At 39.0% G+C, this 15,763-nt stretch overlaps 1 protein-coding gene and 1 non-coding gene across 2 annotated transcripts; one reads left to right on the top strand and one right to left on the bottom strand.

Moving 5' to 3' along the window:
* Window positions 1-8,875: 8,875 nt before the first annotated feature.
* Window positions 8,876-9,265, bottom strand: LOC133814198 (uncharacterized). Its single transcript, XM_062247191.1, has one exon. It carries the CDS (start codon window positions 9,263-9,265, stop codon window positions 8,876-8,878), a length of 390 nt encoding a protein of 129 aa, XP_062103175.1.
* Window positions 9,266-10,363: 1,098 nt separating this feature from the next.
* On the top strand, window positions 10,364-10,470 carry LOC133820192 (small nucleolar RNA R71). Its single transcript, XR_009886621.1, has one exon. It is a non-coding gene; the product is annotated as a small nucleolar RNA R71 (small nucleolar RNA).
* The last annotated feature ends 5,293 nt before the right edge of the window (window positions 10,471-15,763 follow it).

Below are 15,763 nucleotides of genomic sequence, written 5' to 3'. Positions count from 1 at the left end.
GATCTAATCGACTTTCTGCATTGAATGACTCAAAGAGCATTAATGCCGGACCGACCTCAAGTTCGATGAATATTATAAGCGCTTGTGTGGCTTACCCATCAGTCACTCATTTGTTAAAGTAAAGACTTACCCATCAGTCTCTCATTTGTTGAAGGCTAGTGGCTTACCCAGCAGCCACTCTTCCATTTGAATTAGTGATCTTCTTGTCAGTCACTCAGTATGATTTACCAGGACCTCAAGTGATATTCACTCATCTGTTTGAAAGCTATGAGCTCTGTGTGATTATAATGATAATCATTTGATGATGTTTACATATAATGCTATGTTTTCTTGCTGGGCTTTGGCTCATGGGTGCTATGTGGTGCAGGTAAAGGGAAAGAGAAGCTCACCCAGCCTTGAGTGGAGAGCTTAGGTGGTGATGTGTACATATGCGGCCGCTTGACCACCACGGCCAAGGAGTTCTCAGAGGAACTCGGGGGTTTACCCTATTTTTACCGCTTAGGTCGGCGGGTTTGTAATTTTGGAACAGTAATGACCTTTTTGAGTTGTAAACAACTTGTAAATGTTCTTGTGGGCCCATGAACAGTTTTATGTATCAAATAAAATATATCATTTCCTTTCTATTGGTTTTCACCTTAGCCTGTTAATAACACTTAGAACACGTTTTTAACCAAAGGACTCAGGCAATGAGTCAAATTTTCGGTTCACCGTAATTGTTCTGGGGTAACCAGGGCGTTATAACTTCGTATCAGAGCATGCCAAGGTTAAGGTTCCTGTAGACTGGCTGGGCATGTACACACATCACTGAAGTCAAGCTCGACTCATGGTTTGGTACCTATTTATGTGGTTATATGCATGATTGCTTAAATACAGCATATATGCTTTACCTGTATGCATGAGACACCATGTTGAACTTGTGCCCCTGAAATGTTATATCCTCAGCAACTGTGTGCTAATTAGTACTGAAACTGCTGGAACATGCTCATTAGTATTGTTGATTATGAATTATTATATGATACATGCTGGGTGCTGAATGCTATAAACATGTATCTGCTTGAGTAATTGAATGACTGTGGAATATGATAATTGTCTGCTTGTTCTTGAACCATGAGGCGGCAAGAGGTTTAGTTATTACTACCTGACTGGCCATATTGATCAATGTTTCAGCAAGGTAATAGATAAGAATGAATCCAGGGCAAACAGACACTTCAGCTGGCCAAAGTGATCAGGGCCAAAATAATAATAGCAGCCAGGGTCAAGAAAATGACTAGTCTCAAATTCCACAGCCAGCTCCTGTAAACTGGCAACAGATGTTTAATGATTTGCAGGCAACAGTGTTGAAACAGAGGGAGGAGCTTCGTCTCCTGAGACAGCAGCAAGTGCCTGCAGTGGCTGGTGTATCAGAGGCACCTCCTGTGTCGGTGCCAGCAGTAGAGCAGTTGCCTGAGGTAGGAAATAAATGGGAACCTCTTTATGAAAGGTTCCAGAAGCAACAACCTCCAATTTTTTAGGGCAGTGCAGATCCTGCCAAGGCAGAACAATGGATGAGTATGATTACCACTATCCTTGACTTTATGAGGGTAGCTGGTAATGAGAGGGTGGCCTGTGCTACCTATATGTTTCGGGAGGATGCCCGAATTTGGTGGGAGGTAATTACCCAGACCAAGAATGTTCATGCCCTGAGCTGGGAGGAGTTTCAGACCTTGTTTAATGAAAAGTATTACAATGATGCTATCAGGGCAGCTAAAGCTGAAGAATTCATTAGGCTACTTCATGGAAGTTTATCAGTTACTGAATATGCCTTAAAGTTTGACCGTTTGGCAAAGTTTGCCAAGGAACTGGTGCCCACTAATGGGACCAGGAGAGAGAGATTCTTGCAGGGGCTACAACCCAGGTTAGCTCGTGATGTTCGTATCACCACTGTGGCAGGGGTCACTACCTATGCACAGGTGGTTGAAAAGGCACTCACAGCTGAGAGTGCAGAGACCAAGATCTGGAGTGACATTGCAGCCAGAAAGGATTTCAGGAGGACAGTTCCTCCATTTGTGGGTTCTGGTAGGGGTGTTGGCCCTAGTGATCAGAAGAGGAAGGTTCCTGACACCTTCCCAGTTCCAGGTCCTGACAGGAGGCCCCGTGGTATTACAATGGGTCATCCAGGGGGTAGTGAAACCTGGAAGACTCGTCCTGAATGCCCTAGATGTAAGAGGCGTCATTTGGGAGAGTGTAGGGCAAAGGCCTGCTACTTGTGTGGAGCAGTGGGTCATTTTAAGAAGGATTGCCCTCAGATAAGAAAAGAAGAACCTAGGAAGGTGGACAGCTCGACCCCAGCTCGAGTGTTCACATTGACACAAGCAGAGGCTGAGGCGTCTCCCTCAGTTGTTACAGGTCAGCTTCTTAGTGCTGGAACCCCTTATAATGTGTTGATTGATTCTGGTGCTGCACATTCCTTTGTTGCTAGTAGTATTATTGATAGACTGTGTAGACCTTGTGATTTTTGTGCTGTGGGGTTTGGTACCTTGTTACCCACTGGAGAGTTAGTGGTGTCCAGGAGGTGGGTCAGAGAGTTATCAGTGGATTTGATAGAGTTAGTTATGACTGACTTTGATATGATATTGGGTATGGATTGGTTGGCAAAGTATGGGGAACTATTGATTGCAGAAGGAAGATGGTCGCCTTTGAGCCTGAAGGTGAGGATCCTTTTGTGTTTGTTGGTGCTGTGCATGGACCCCGCATTCCTATGATTTCTGTGTTGAGGGCCAGGGATCTATTGCAAAGGGGTTGCATTGTATTCTTAGCCAGTGTGTTTGACACCACTCAGGTCATGCCAGTGAGACCAGAAGATACTAGACTTGTTTGTGAATCCTGGATGTATTTCCAGAAGATTTTCCAGGGTTGCCACCACACAGGGAAATTGAGTTCGTTATAGAACTGGCACCAGGGACGGAGCCAGTGTCTAAAGCACCATACAGAATGGCCCCAGCTGAGTTGAAAGAATTAAAGGTACAGCTGCAAGAGCTGTTGGATTTGGGTTTTAATAGACCTATTTTCTCACCTTGGGGTGCGCCGGTTCTGTTTGTAAAGAAGAAGGATGGTTCTCTGAGAATGTGTATAGATTACAGAGAACTGAATAAGCTGACAATTAAGAATAAGTATCATTTGCCAAGGATAGATGATCTGTTCGATCAGTTGCAAGGCAAGAAGGTATTCTCAAAGATCGACCTTCGTTCTGGTTATCATCAGTTGAGGGTCAAGGAAGGAGATATACCAAAGACTGCATTTCGTACCAGGTATGGGCATTATGAGTTCCTAGTTATGTCATTTGGATTGACTAATGCCCCTGCTGCTTTTATGGATCTGATGAACAGAGTGTTCAAGGATTATTTGGACCAGTTTGTGATCGTCTTCATTGATGACATTCTGGTATATTCTCAGTAATGACCTTTTTGAGTTGTAAACAACTTGTAAATGTTCTTGTGGGCCCATGAACAGTTTTATGTATCAAATAAAATATATCATTTCCTTTTTATTGGTTTTCACCTTAGCCTGTTAATAACACTTATAACACGTTTTTAATCAAAGGACTCAGGCAATGAGTCAAATTTCCGGTTCACCATTCACCGTAACTGTTCTGGGGTAACCAGGGCATTACAAAATTAAAGAAGAGAAAACAAACCAGAGCATTTAGGACTAGGTGCTCGAGTGACGCAGCTCCTCAATGTGTCGCATCATCACCTATTGATTCCTTTCATAAGATGCAAACCGCTGCTCAAAGTCTCCGAACTGGGTGCTCGAGCCATTAGTAGCTCGTGATGAGGATGGTCTATCAGAGTGAGACCGAGAGTGTGGAGGCTGTGAAGAGGAAGACGGTTGTGCAGCGGATAGCAAAGAAAAACTCAGATGGCCACACAACGAAACCTAAACCAGTGGGTCTAGCTTCACCTAAATAATTATCCTTCAAATGTACGATCGTGTTGTGATCAAGGACCCCTGAATGCTCCCAATGCTCTTTATCTGACATAGGTACACCAGCTTTTGAGCATAAGACAATGATAAGACAAGCATGACCATGCCCAGCAGTTTTTGACCCCTGAGCTATAGTACAAATGTTGGAATAAATCAGTTTCCCCATATTTATACTTTTACCTGAGTAGATACAATGAAGCAGATATAATCTATCAATGTTTACCTCCCCTTGTTGCGAAGAAGGCAACAAGTTATTGATCACAAATTTGTTCCACATCTTGCCCAAATAACCCAAACTAGTATTCCTTGGAGTAACCATAGCTGCCCCCATAGAATAACATGTACCGGGCTTAGTCATATCTTGAAGCATGTCCTCATAATTCTTGTTCTTAAGACCAAGGTTGTAGTCATCATCTTCAAAGTTTGGAAGCTCATAAAATTCATTAATCACCTCTGAAGAGAACCTGACTAAGTTTCCTCTCACTAACACAGCATCGTCGAGATGGCCAAAATATGCATTAGCATAAAACTCCCTCACAACACTAGTATTAGCTCCCATAGCTGGTTCACATAAACTTTGCCAATGTCATTCCACAGCCATGGCTAGCAGAGAACCATCTTCCGCACTTGGATGAAAATAAGATTCAACAATCAAACTCTTATTATTAGCAGTCCATTCATCAAACATTGCTCTTGCTGCGGTATTGATAAATGTATGATTTATAGTGACTTGTGATGACACAAAATTCTGCCTCTTTGGTCTTGGAGCCATAATAGCACTTTAGAAAAAGTTCCCAAGCAAATCCAATTAGTCACCCAAAACTCCACCAACGATTGCAAAACTCCCACACCACACTTAATCCACACCAATAATCAATTTACAATGAACTCCCACTTCAAAAATTAACAAAATCACTATAGAACTTCATTGTGACATTTAATCAAACACTTGGTGTGCAAAGTTAACCATTATCCAAATCACACTCAAAACCTCATCAAATTTCCCTCAAACTTAAAATCAAGTATATTCGCAGTATATTCAAGTCTCAAACAGCACAATCCCAAAAAAATTCAAATTAAAATGATCAATTCTTCACTTCACATCAAAACCCTCAAAATATTTAAACTTTGTAGAAAATGCTATGAAAACAAATGAAAATGATCAGGTACCTTCTAGAATCTCATCAAATATGGTCTGAATTTCATGAAGCACGCTGGAAAAGAGAAGAAATTTGGCAAAGAGTGGCTGCCACTTGGATTGGAAGAGGATGAAAGGAAGAACTTTGATGGGTTTGGTGGTTTGAATGTATGTGGGTTTGTGATTGTGTTAAAATCTGGGTTTTTTAAGTTGGGAATGGCTGAGTTCGGAGTCTTGTGCCACTAACATGACCACTTAAGTGGTCAAAATATTTTTTTTCGAAACTGTGCAAGCGGCGCAATAGCACCTCCCATACGACGCAATAGCGCCTGACGCTACTCTTGACACTGTATTATCAGCGACGCAACAATTTTTTTTTTCACGTATTTCATGATTCATCAACGAAAGTATATACATAAATTACAAAAAATAAAACTCAGTTCATAAACCGAAATTAAAAACTAAAAACATTTTTTAAAAAAACGTATGAGTTGCCTCCCATAAAGCGCTTAATTTATCGTCTTTAGCTAAACGTTGATGATGCTTCAATCTCTTTATTGGAGATACATCATCTCCACCTTCTTATTGAACTGACCAAAATAATGTTTCAACCTCTGTCCATTCACTTGAAAAATCAAACCATCATTGTTTTGCAATTCCACCGAACCAAAAGGAGAGACTTTGGTGATGGTGAGTGGACCGGGCATCAGGACTTGAGCTTACCTGGAAATAATCTCAAATGAGAATTGAAAAGTAGCACTTGTTGTCTGGGTACAAATTCTCGTTTTAAGATCATTTGGTCATGATATTTCTTAGTCCTCTCCCTGTAAATCCGAGCATTCTCATATGCATCATTCTGAAACTCCTCCATCTCATTCAGTTGCAACAATCTCTTCTCACCCACTGCTTGGTAATCAAAATTCAGCTTCTTGATCGCCCAATATGCTTTGTGCTCCAATTCTACCGGTAAGTGACAAGCCTTGCCAAATACTAGTCGATACAGATACATATTGAGAGGAGTTTTGTATGCTGTCCTATAAGCCCATAGAGAATCTTCAAGCTTTTGAGACCAATCTTTTCTATTAAAATTCACTGTTTTCTCCAAAATAGACTTGATCTCTCGGTTTGACACTTCGGCTTGGCCATTGGACTGGGGATGATAAGCTAGAGCCACCTTATGTTTCACGCCATACTTTCTTAAGAGTGGTTCAATCACTTTGTTGCAGAAATGAGTCCCTTCGTCACTTATTATCGCTCTTGGAGTACCAAAACGAGTGAAAATATTTTTTTGCAAAAATTGTGAAACCACCTTGGAATCATTTGTAGTTGTGGCTATCGCTTCTACCCACTTCGATACATAATCAACGGCGAGCAAGATATAAAGATTCTCAAAAGGTGGTGGGAAAGGCCCTATGAAGTCAATGCCTCATATGTCAAACAACTCCACCTCCAAGATTATATTCATGGGCATCTTGTTTCTTTGTGGAATATTTCTGACTCGTTTACAATGATCACAAGTCTTGACAAAAGTATAGCAATCTTTAAAAATAGAGGGCCAATAGAAACTGGATTGTAATACCTTTGTTGCTGTACGAGATGGCCCGAAATGTCCACCATAAGGTGCCGAGTGACATTACTCAATAATAGACTGTGTTTCTTCCATTGGGACACAACGAAGAATGACTCTATCTGTGCTCAACTTAAATAGATACGGATCGTCAAAGAAATAGAATCCTGAGTCATGAATCAACTTCTTCTTTTGATGAGTATTGAAATCCAGAGGAATTTGACCACATACAATATAGTTGACTATATCCGCATACCATGGAACTTGAGTCGAGACAGCCAGGAGTATTTCATTCGGAAATACTTCATTAATCGAATCTTTAACTTCATTATCTTCATTCTCGAGCCTTGATAGATGGCCCGCTACAAAATTCTCACTCCCCTTCTTATCTATGATCTCAATATCAAATTCTTGGAGTAATAACACCCAACGTATCAATCACGGTTTAACATCTTTCTTAGCAAAGAGATAACAAAGTGCTGCATGGTCTGTGTAAATGAGGACTTTGGAACACAGAAGATATGGTCTGAATTTGTCATATGCAAAGACTACCGCTAACATCTATTTTACAATGGTTGAGTAGTTACGTTGAGCATCATTGAGAGTCTTGCTTGCATAGTATATGGCTCAAAAAACTTTGTCTCTTAGTTGTCCCAATACAACCCCCACTGCATAGTCGCTAGCATCGCACATAATCTCAAATGCTTGACTCCAATCCGGGACAATCATTATTGGTGCTATCACTAGCTTCTCTTTGATAGCCTCAAAAGCCTTACTACACTCCTCATCAAATTCAAAAGGTGCGTCTTTCTCAAGGAGATTACACAATGGCTTGTTGATTTTTGAAAAGTCCTTTATAAATCTTCTGTAGAACCCGACATGCCCAAGAAAACTTCGTATCCCCTTAACATTGGCGGGTGGTGGTAGTTTTTCAATTATTGTTGTCTTGGCTCGATCGACTTCAAGACCTTCCCTTGATACTCGGTGTCCCAAAACAATGCCCTATTGAACCATGAAGTGGCATTTTTCCCAATTTAGTACCAAAATCTTCTTCTCACATCTTCGAAGGACCAAGGCTAAATTGTGCAAGCAATGGTCAAATGAAGATCCAAAAACAGAGAAGTCATCCATAAACACCTCCATGATTTCTTCCACCATATCTGAGAAAATGATCATCATACAGCGCTGAAAAGTAGCTGGAGCATTGCAAAGGCCAAATGGCATCCTCCTATAAGCAAAGGTGTCGTAGGGGCATGTAAAGGTTGTATTTTCTTGATCTTTTATAGCAATGTCTATTTGATTATACCCTGAGTAGCCATCTAAGAAGCAATAATGTGAATACCCCGTCAATCTATCAAGCACCTGATCAATAAATGGTAGTGGAAATGGTCCTTCCTTATGGCTTTGTTCAGTTTTTTGTAATCAATGCACACTCTCCACCCTGTTTCTGTTCTTGTAGGAATCAATTCGTTAAATTCATTCTTGATAACTATTATTCGTCCTTTCTTCGGTACAACTTGCACTGGGTTCACCCAATTACTGTCAGAGATAGCATACATGATCCCAGCCTCTAAAAGTTTAAGAACTTCTGCATGTACCACTTCCTTCATGGTTGGATTTAGCCTCCTTTGGTGCTCGATGGATGGCTTATAATTTTCTTCAAATATGATTTTATGCATACAAATAGAGGGGCTGATTCCTTTTAAGTCTGCTATGGTCTATCCAATCGCCGATTCATGTTCTCTCAAAACTGTTAATAACTTCTATTTTTTTGACTCTGTGAGTTTTGTAGAGATAATGACCAATTTTGAGCAATTGCTTCCAAAGAATTCATACCGCAAATGATCAGGAAGTGGTTTGAGGTCCTTCTTACTTACACTTTCTGTCTCCCAACTTTCAGCTTGTAGAAGAGACTCCTTCGGTACAATCCCACTAAGGCTTGGACTCGCATCAAGAGCGTTCACGCATTCAAAAACTTCATTTTCTTCACAATTCCATCTCTCCACATCATGTTCAGATCTCGTGGCATTAGTAATGAGACTGTAATCAAGGAGGTCCAAACTCAACTCTTTCCTCATTGTTTCTTCCACTAACACATCAATTGCTTCAACTCCGTGACAAGTACTTATGTTATCTGGAAGCTTCAATGCTTTGTATATGTTGAACTTCACTTCTTCATTATTGATTCTGAGCATAAGCTAACCTCCTTAAACATCGATAAGTGCCCGTCTGGTCACCAAGAAAGGGCGACCAAGTATAATCAAAATTTCTTGGTCCTCTTCCATATCCAAAACCACGAAATCCGGTGGAAGTATAAATTTGTCTACCTTTACCAATACATCTTCAATTATTCCTCTTGGGTAGGTGAGTGAGTGGTCTGCTAACTGAAGAGTAATGGTTGTGGGCTTTACTTCTCCTAACCCCAACTTCTTGAACACCGAGAGAGGCATAAGGTTGATACTAGCTCCAAGGTCACAAAGATCTTTGTCAAATGAAGAACCACCAATGATGCAAGGGATGGTGAAGCTACCCGGATCTTTCACTTTCTGGGGTAATTTTCTTTGAAGGATTGCACTACATTCTTTTGTCAATTTCATAGTTTCAAAATCTTATAGTCTTTTCTTCTTTGACATTACTTCTTTTATGAATTTCACATAATTTGGCATTTGTTCGAGAGCATCTGCAAACAGAATATTTATGTGAATCTTCTTGAAGATCTCTAAAAGCTTTGCAAACTGATCATCAATCTTCTTTTTCTTGAATCGCTGAGGGTAAGGTAGTGGTGGTTGATATGGTGGAGGCAAGTCTTTCTTCATTGTCTTCTCATTCAAATTCTCCTTAACTGCTTGTTCTTCCCTATCAACCTCTCGCTCAATTAGCTTGTCTTTCTTTTCACTAGAAACATTATTTTCTGCACCTTCTTTACCCCTTTCAATAGTCTTGCCACTCCTTAGTGAAATGGCTTTGCATTGCTCCTTCGGGTTTATTACAGTGTCACTTGGAAAATCTCCCTTATGAATAGAATTGACAGCATTGGCTAATTGGCCCACTTGAGCCTCAATTTTCTTCATTGAAGCACCCATGTTAGTCATATGGGTCTTTATGTTATCGAGTCTTGCCTCATTTTTACTGAACCTCTTATTAGACTCCATGATAAATGTGCCCAAGATATCTTTCAATGATTGATTTTTCTCTTGTTGTTGTTGTGTATTAAACCCCAGAGGTGGTTGCATAACATTTCTAGCATTGGCATAAGAGAAATTCTCATGGTTATGCAATCCTAGATGATAGTAATTAGGTACATTGTTGCTTTTGTAGTTGTTATTGAAGGGATGGTTGGCCATTTATTGAGCCTGCTCTAACTGATGATCATACTCCTTCGATAAAGAAGCTACTGCCACACTTTCCATGACCGATGGAGTACCTTGTGCTGATAGGGCAACCACTTGATTTTGTAAAGTAGCAATCTGAGCATTCATTGATGTAATCTGGTCGACTTCATACAACCTTGCTACCTTCTTAGCACTCGATCTCTCACTGGCCACTGATAACTGTTTGTATCCATTTCTTCCATTAAGGCAAGGGCCTCATCTGCAGTCTTGGCCAATAATGCACCCCCAGCCGCTGCATCAATAATAGTCCTAGTTAAACCATTCAATCCATTATAAATGAGTTGTACTTGCATCTAGTTCTGGTATCCATGTTGTGGGCAGCGGTGTAATAAGTCTTTGAACCTTTCCCAAGCTGCATAAAAGGGCTCTTGATCTTGCTGTCAGAATTGCCTAATTTCACTATGTAGTTGAGCGAACTTTGATGGAGGGAAACTTTTTATCTAAAACTTCTTAGCCATTTCATCCCATGTTGTGATCGATCCGGGCTGTAAATGTAATGACCCAAATTTCCTAATAAGGTTTAGGACCTTAATTAGGAGGCCGGGAGGGCCATAATTGATGTATTATATTATTAAATGATTATATGCATGATTATGTGAATTATATTATTATATGATGGTAAATGCATGCATATGGGTCCACTTTTCATTATAAGGGCATTTTGGTAATTTGGCCCGTTGAGGGCAGATTTGTATATTTTCATGCATGTTGGTGAATTATGAATAAGACCACATTATAATGTGGATTTTTTCGAGCCATTCGACATGAGACGATCTTTGAAGGCAAGTTAGTGGTTTGGTCATAACGGGGTTAATTTCGGGGCTCGGGGTGAGTCTCGGGGCAATTTGAGGATTAGTACATTGCCAGGAATTAAAGGGTAATGGGATATGATTTATTAGCATTTTAGAATATTGGGAATAACGAGAATTGGAGGACGTTAATTAAGATTAACGGGATTAGAGAAGAATGGCCGATTTTGCCCTTAGAGGCTGTTAAGGAATTAAATAGGCTTGGGGGCATTTTGGTCATTTGACCTTGGGGATATATGCTGAGTTAGAAGGCTGTAGAAAGCTTAAGAAAAATAGAGTTTCTCCTTCTTCTTCTCCTGATAACTTTTCTTCCTCTTTTTCCTTTGGAATTTTGAAGCTCCTTTTGAGGATTCAAGCCAGGGAACCAAGCCATGAGGGTCTAGGGTTGTGTTCTACCATTGAAGAGGGTTCCATATTGAGCTTGAGGTAAGATTTTGGCCATGAAAACTCTGGTTCTTGCTCTATTTTTCATTGATTTTTAGTTGGGATTTTTGAGTTGATAATTGAGAATTGATGGAAGTTTTTAGCAAAGATTGATTAGGTTTTGATGCCTAGGACTTTTGTGAGTTTGGATGGAGTTTGGAATCAAGTTTTGAAGGTTGAAAAGTGGAGAAATCGAAGGAGGAAAAACCAGGGCTAATCAGCCTGGTCCTAGCGCTATAGCGCCCAAGGGAGGGAGCTACAACGCTAGCCAGGGCAATACATCCCTGCTTGTAGCGCCTAGGCACTAGGGGGGCAGCGCTACCCTATTTTCCAGGGTCCTCTTTTGGGCACTTTTGAGGGTTTTTGGCTCAAGGTTTCAATTCCTAAGGCTCGAGATCGAATCTACTAACCGTTTGAGTACGATTCGAGGTCCCAGGAGTGAGGCTTAGGTCAAGAACCTTTTATTGTTGATTTCATTAATTGGACTCCATATTTGGTTATGACTAGGTGATCGTTAAGGGATCAAAGGTTCGAACGTTCTCAAGGGTCGTTCATTTATTATTTCTCGCTCGAACTAGAGGTAAGAAAACTGCACCTAGTATGTGACATGCATGGTTTTGATGTAGCATGTTGAGTGTTCTATTTGTATATCTAGAATGCATATCAAATGCTTGGCAATTTTCTTATCTGTGAATGGTACTGACTTATTAGTCATAATCGGCAATGATGTTAGTATTAATTGTGAAGCTGTGGCTTATTAGTCAAGTTCGACAATAGTACTGAGCACTGGTCGTATGGTTTTGCTTATGAGTCAAGAACGGTATTACCGTGTTTAACGCAAGCCGAAAAGATTAGATCTAATCGACATAAGCATTATCATCATAAGCATGAAATGCTTGACCGACCTTAAGTTTGATGAAAACTAAAAGCGCTTGTCTAGTCTAAAGACTAGTTATTTAGAGCCAGAGCAAAAAGGCTAAGGTGACCTACACATCACATGACTAGGAGGGTATGAGACCTCAGAGATAGACTTATTAATCATCTACACAGAAATAGACTTATCAATTATCTACACAGAGTTAGACTTATCAGTCATCTACATAAGCGTAGACTTATTAGTCATCTATACAGAGAGACTTATTAGTCATCTATACAGAGAGACTTATTAGTTATCCATACAGAGATAGACTTATCAGTCATCTACACAGAGATAGACTTATCAGTCATCTAAAAAGAGTATGACTTATTAGTCGTCTATTCAGAGAGCGACTTATTAGTCGTCTACCTTAGAGAGACTTATTAGTCATCTACCTCAGAGCAAGAGACTTATTAGTCATCTACTCAGAGCGCAGGACTTCACAAACATTTATTTGTACCTGCTTGCATGCATGAGTAGGATTATTACTGCTAGGCACGCCTATTATTACTTAGTAACATGTTATTACTTGTTCATGAACATATTGAGTTCTCTTGCTGAGCTTCGGCTCACGGGTGCCATGTGGTGCAGGTAAAGGCAAAAGAAAGATGGACCATCCTTGAGTTGGAGAGCTTAGGTGACGATGTGTACATATGCGGCTGCTCGACCGCCACTGGTGAGGGTTTAAGGAGGAACTAGGGTTAAACCCTATTTTGCCGCTTAGGTCGACTGGTTGTAAATCTTTTGTTGTAATTAACCTTTAAATTGTATTTTTGGGATCCCAATGTATACAGTAAACGTTCTAGTGAAATGTTGTATCTTAACAAAAAAATTTAACCCTAAACCGTTAATCATACTTCATTACACGATTATGGCCAAATGACTCGATTAGTGAGTTTAACACTGTTTAAAAGGCACACCGTAACGGTCCCTGGGTAGTAGGGCGTTACAGTAAAGATTGTAGCTGAATCCTTGCTCTATCCCTCAAGGAGAAAGGGAATAGATGCAATCGGATGGCATCATCAGTAACACCATTCATTTTAACAGTGGCACATACCTCCATAAAAATGGCCAAGTGAATGTTGGGGTCCTCAGTAGCTAGACCCCTGAACTGATTTTGCTGCACCATATTGATTAATGCTAGTTTGAGTTCGAAATTGTTGGCCACAATGGTAGGATTGACGATTCCAGTGTAGTTTTCATTAACAATGGGCATACAAAAATCTCGAACTATCCGTTGTACTGGAATAACCAGAACTGCTGGAGCTGCAGGTGGAACTTCATTGTTCCGATTGTTGTTGTTATTAGTATTATCCATCCCGTTATTGGCCATACTAGGTTCTTCAGTTTTCTTCTTGGCTTTCAATAAACGGAGTGTGCGTTCGATTTCAAGATTCAAAGGCTTGATAGGGGTAGAACTTATACTCCTTCGCATATACTGTAAAACCAAGCACAAACAGTAACATTAGTTGCTGAAATAAAGAAAATCTAATTTAAATTCAAGACTTATAGCAACAATATTAGCAAAATTAATTTCTTTATTCCCCGACAACGACACCAAAAACTTGATACTGATTTTTCTACTGCAAGCATACAATGTATTGTAATATAGTTTTTTCTTCAAAGGATGTCGAACTCACAGGGAATAAATGGGTAATTCCACCAATTACTATACTTTCAAAGTCTACGAAGTTAATTAGATAATTCGAAAAGTAATTGAAACGAGAAATGTAAATGAATAAACGAAAAAAATAATCTTAGAAATTGACTTTATAATAAAAGAATGTACTAAAGTAACGATTTCACTATCTTAAATCATGAATCACAGTTTCTATATTATTTTAATTAAATCTCCTTATTTGTAATCTCAAGAACCCTAATGTAATGCATCTATCTTTCTCAAGCATACATGCAATTAATCTCAATTAATCAATATGATATCTCTATTCGCTATTAATCAATAAAGAAGTCATTAAATAATTGATTTTTTTAAGGAAATTCATAGAATTCAAGGAATCTATCGATCTCACAATCACCCTGTGTCATATCTCCCTAAGTCCAATCTAAGGCTATCTCTCTCAAGCATAAACCCTAGATTTCAATTCACAATAATGGTGGCCAAACATTAATATGATACAAATGAAAGCAAGAAGATATGAACAAATAAGAAGAATTTCATATTATTAATAAAATAAACATTAATCCAAAATCAAAATAGATCCATCAATTACTTTAGCACAAAATAAGTTTAGTTCTTCATTACAAACACAAATATAATAGCAATGTAGTTGTTCATAATTAAAAGGGTTTATGCCTTTTTAGACCTTGCATTTTTTCTCATTACATGTTTGGATCCTGTGTTTTGACAAATTATTTTTTGGACCCTGTGTTTTCTAAAATAATTCAAATAGACCCATAAACCCGATTTTGATAAAAGTTTTTTGAACTAAAATCACAAATAATTAATCAAACTAACAACTCAGAACAAAAATACAACCATTCTGCCTAAGAACTGTGTTGTTATATTTAATTTTTTGTTCATCAAAATCAGGTTTAGGGGCCTATTTGAACCATTTTACAAAACACAGGGTCCAAAAAATAATTTGTCAAAACACAGGGTCCAAACAGGTAATGAGGCAAAACACACGGTCTAAAAATGTATAAACCCTAATTAAAAACTAGATAAAAAGATGAAGATAATGAAACTAGATTGAATGATAATGATGTTGATGAAGTCTAGCCTCTGTTCTCCTCTCAAAAAGTCTATCTCCAGGTCTAATCTTCCCAAAACCGAAAAAACTCCTCTTTTTCTCCTCCTCATCGCGTTTAAAAAATAAGTTAATTAAAGTCTGCAGATGCATGGCGCTATGTCGCCTAGCATGCAGTGCAATTGCGCCATACTTATTATTCCCGAAGTCCTGTCATTCGCACGCGAATCACTTTTAATTCCACGAATGGTGCCATTTCGCCTCATACACGGAGTCAACTTTTCTTGATTTTTCGTGTTTCTTGACCTGATTACTTCATGGTTTCAGCACTTTGCTTAATTATGTACAATGTACTCCAAATTCACTATAAAATTCACCATTTTAAGCTTGACACTGCGCATTATAGAGAACACGTCAAATTTATACAAAAACCTTAAGAAAAACACGATAGTTCATATTATTAATGATCGCGAATGAGTGTACAAATGTGCACTCATCACAAACTTAACTTTGAATCTTTGATAATGATGATATTGGTTCTTTGCCATTATTTATTTGGTTTCTAATGTCTCAATGATAATGATGAAGCATAGCCTTTAATGTCAGATATGCCTTATAATGTAAACTTTAATATGTAGTTATGTTTGCTCATATACAATTGCAGGGTCATATGGTTGTTGATCAAGCAGTACTCTCTCAAAACTTACTTGATTATTGACATGGTATTCCTTAACTTCTATTGTATAGTATTAGAAATTTGGGGTTGTGGTATATTTATGATTTGATAAATGTTGTGCTTAAGGTTATTTCATTGATCTTGTCAAGTTTTAGGAATTGGGCATGGTTG

The sequence above is a fragment of the Humulus lupulus genome, chromosome 2 (genome assembly GCF_963169125.1).
Source record: "Humulus lupulus chromosome 2, drHumLupu1.1, whole genome shotgun sequence".
Lineage (NCBI taxonomy): Eukaryota > Viridiplantae > Streptophyta > Magnoliopsida > Rosales > Cannabaceae > Humulus > Humulus lupulus.
This window is presented reverse-complemented; position numbering and strand designations above follow the sequence as displayed.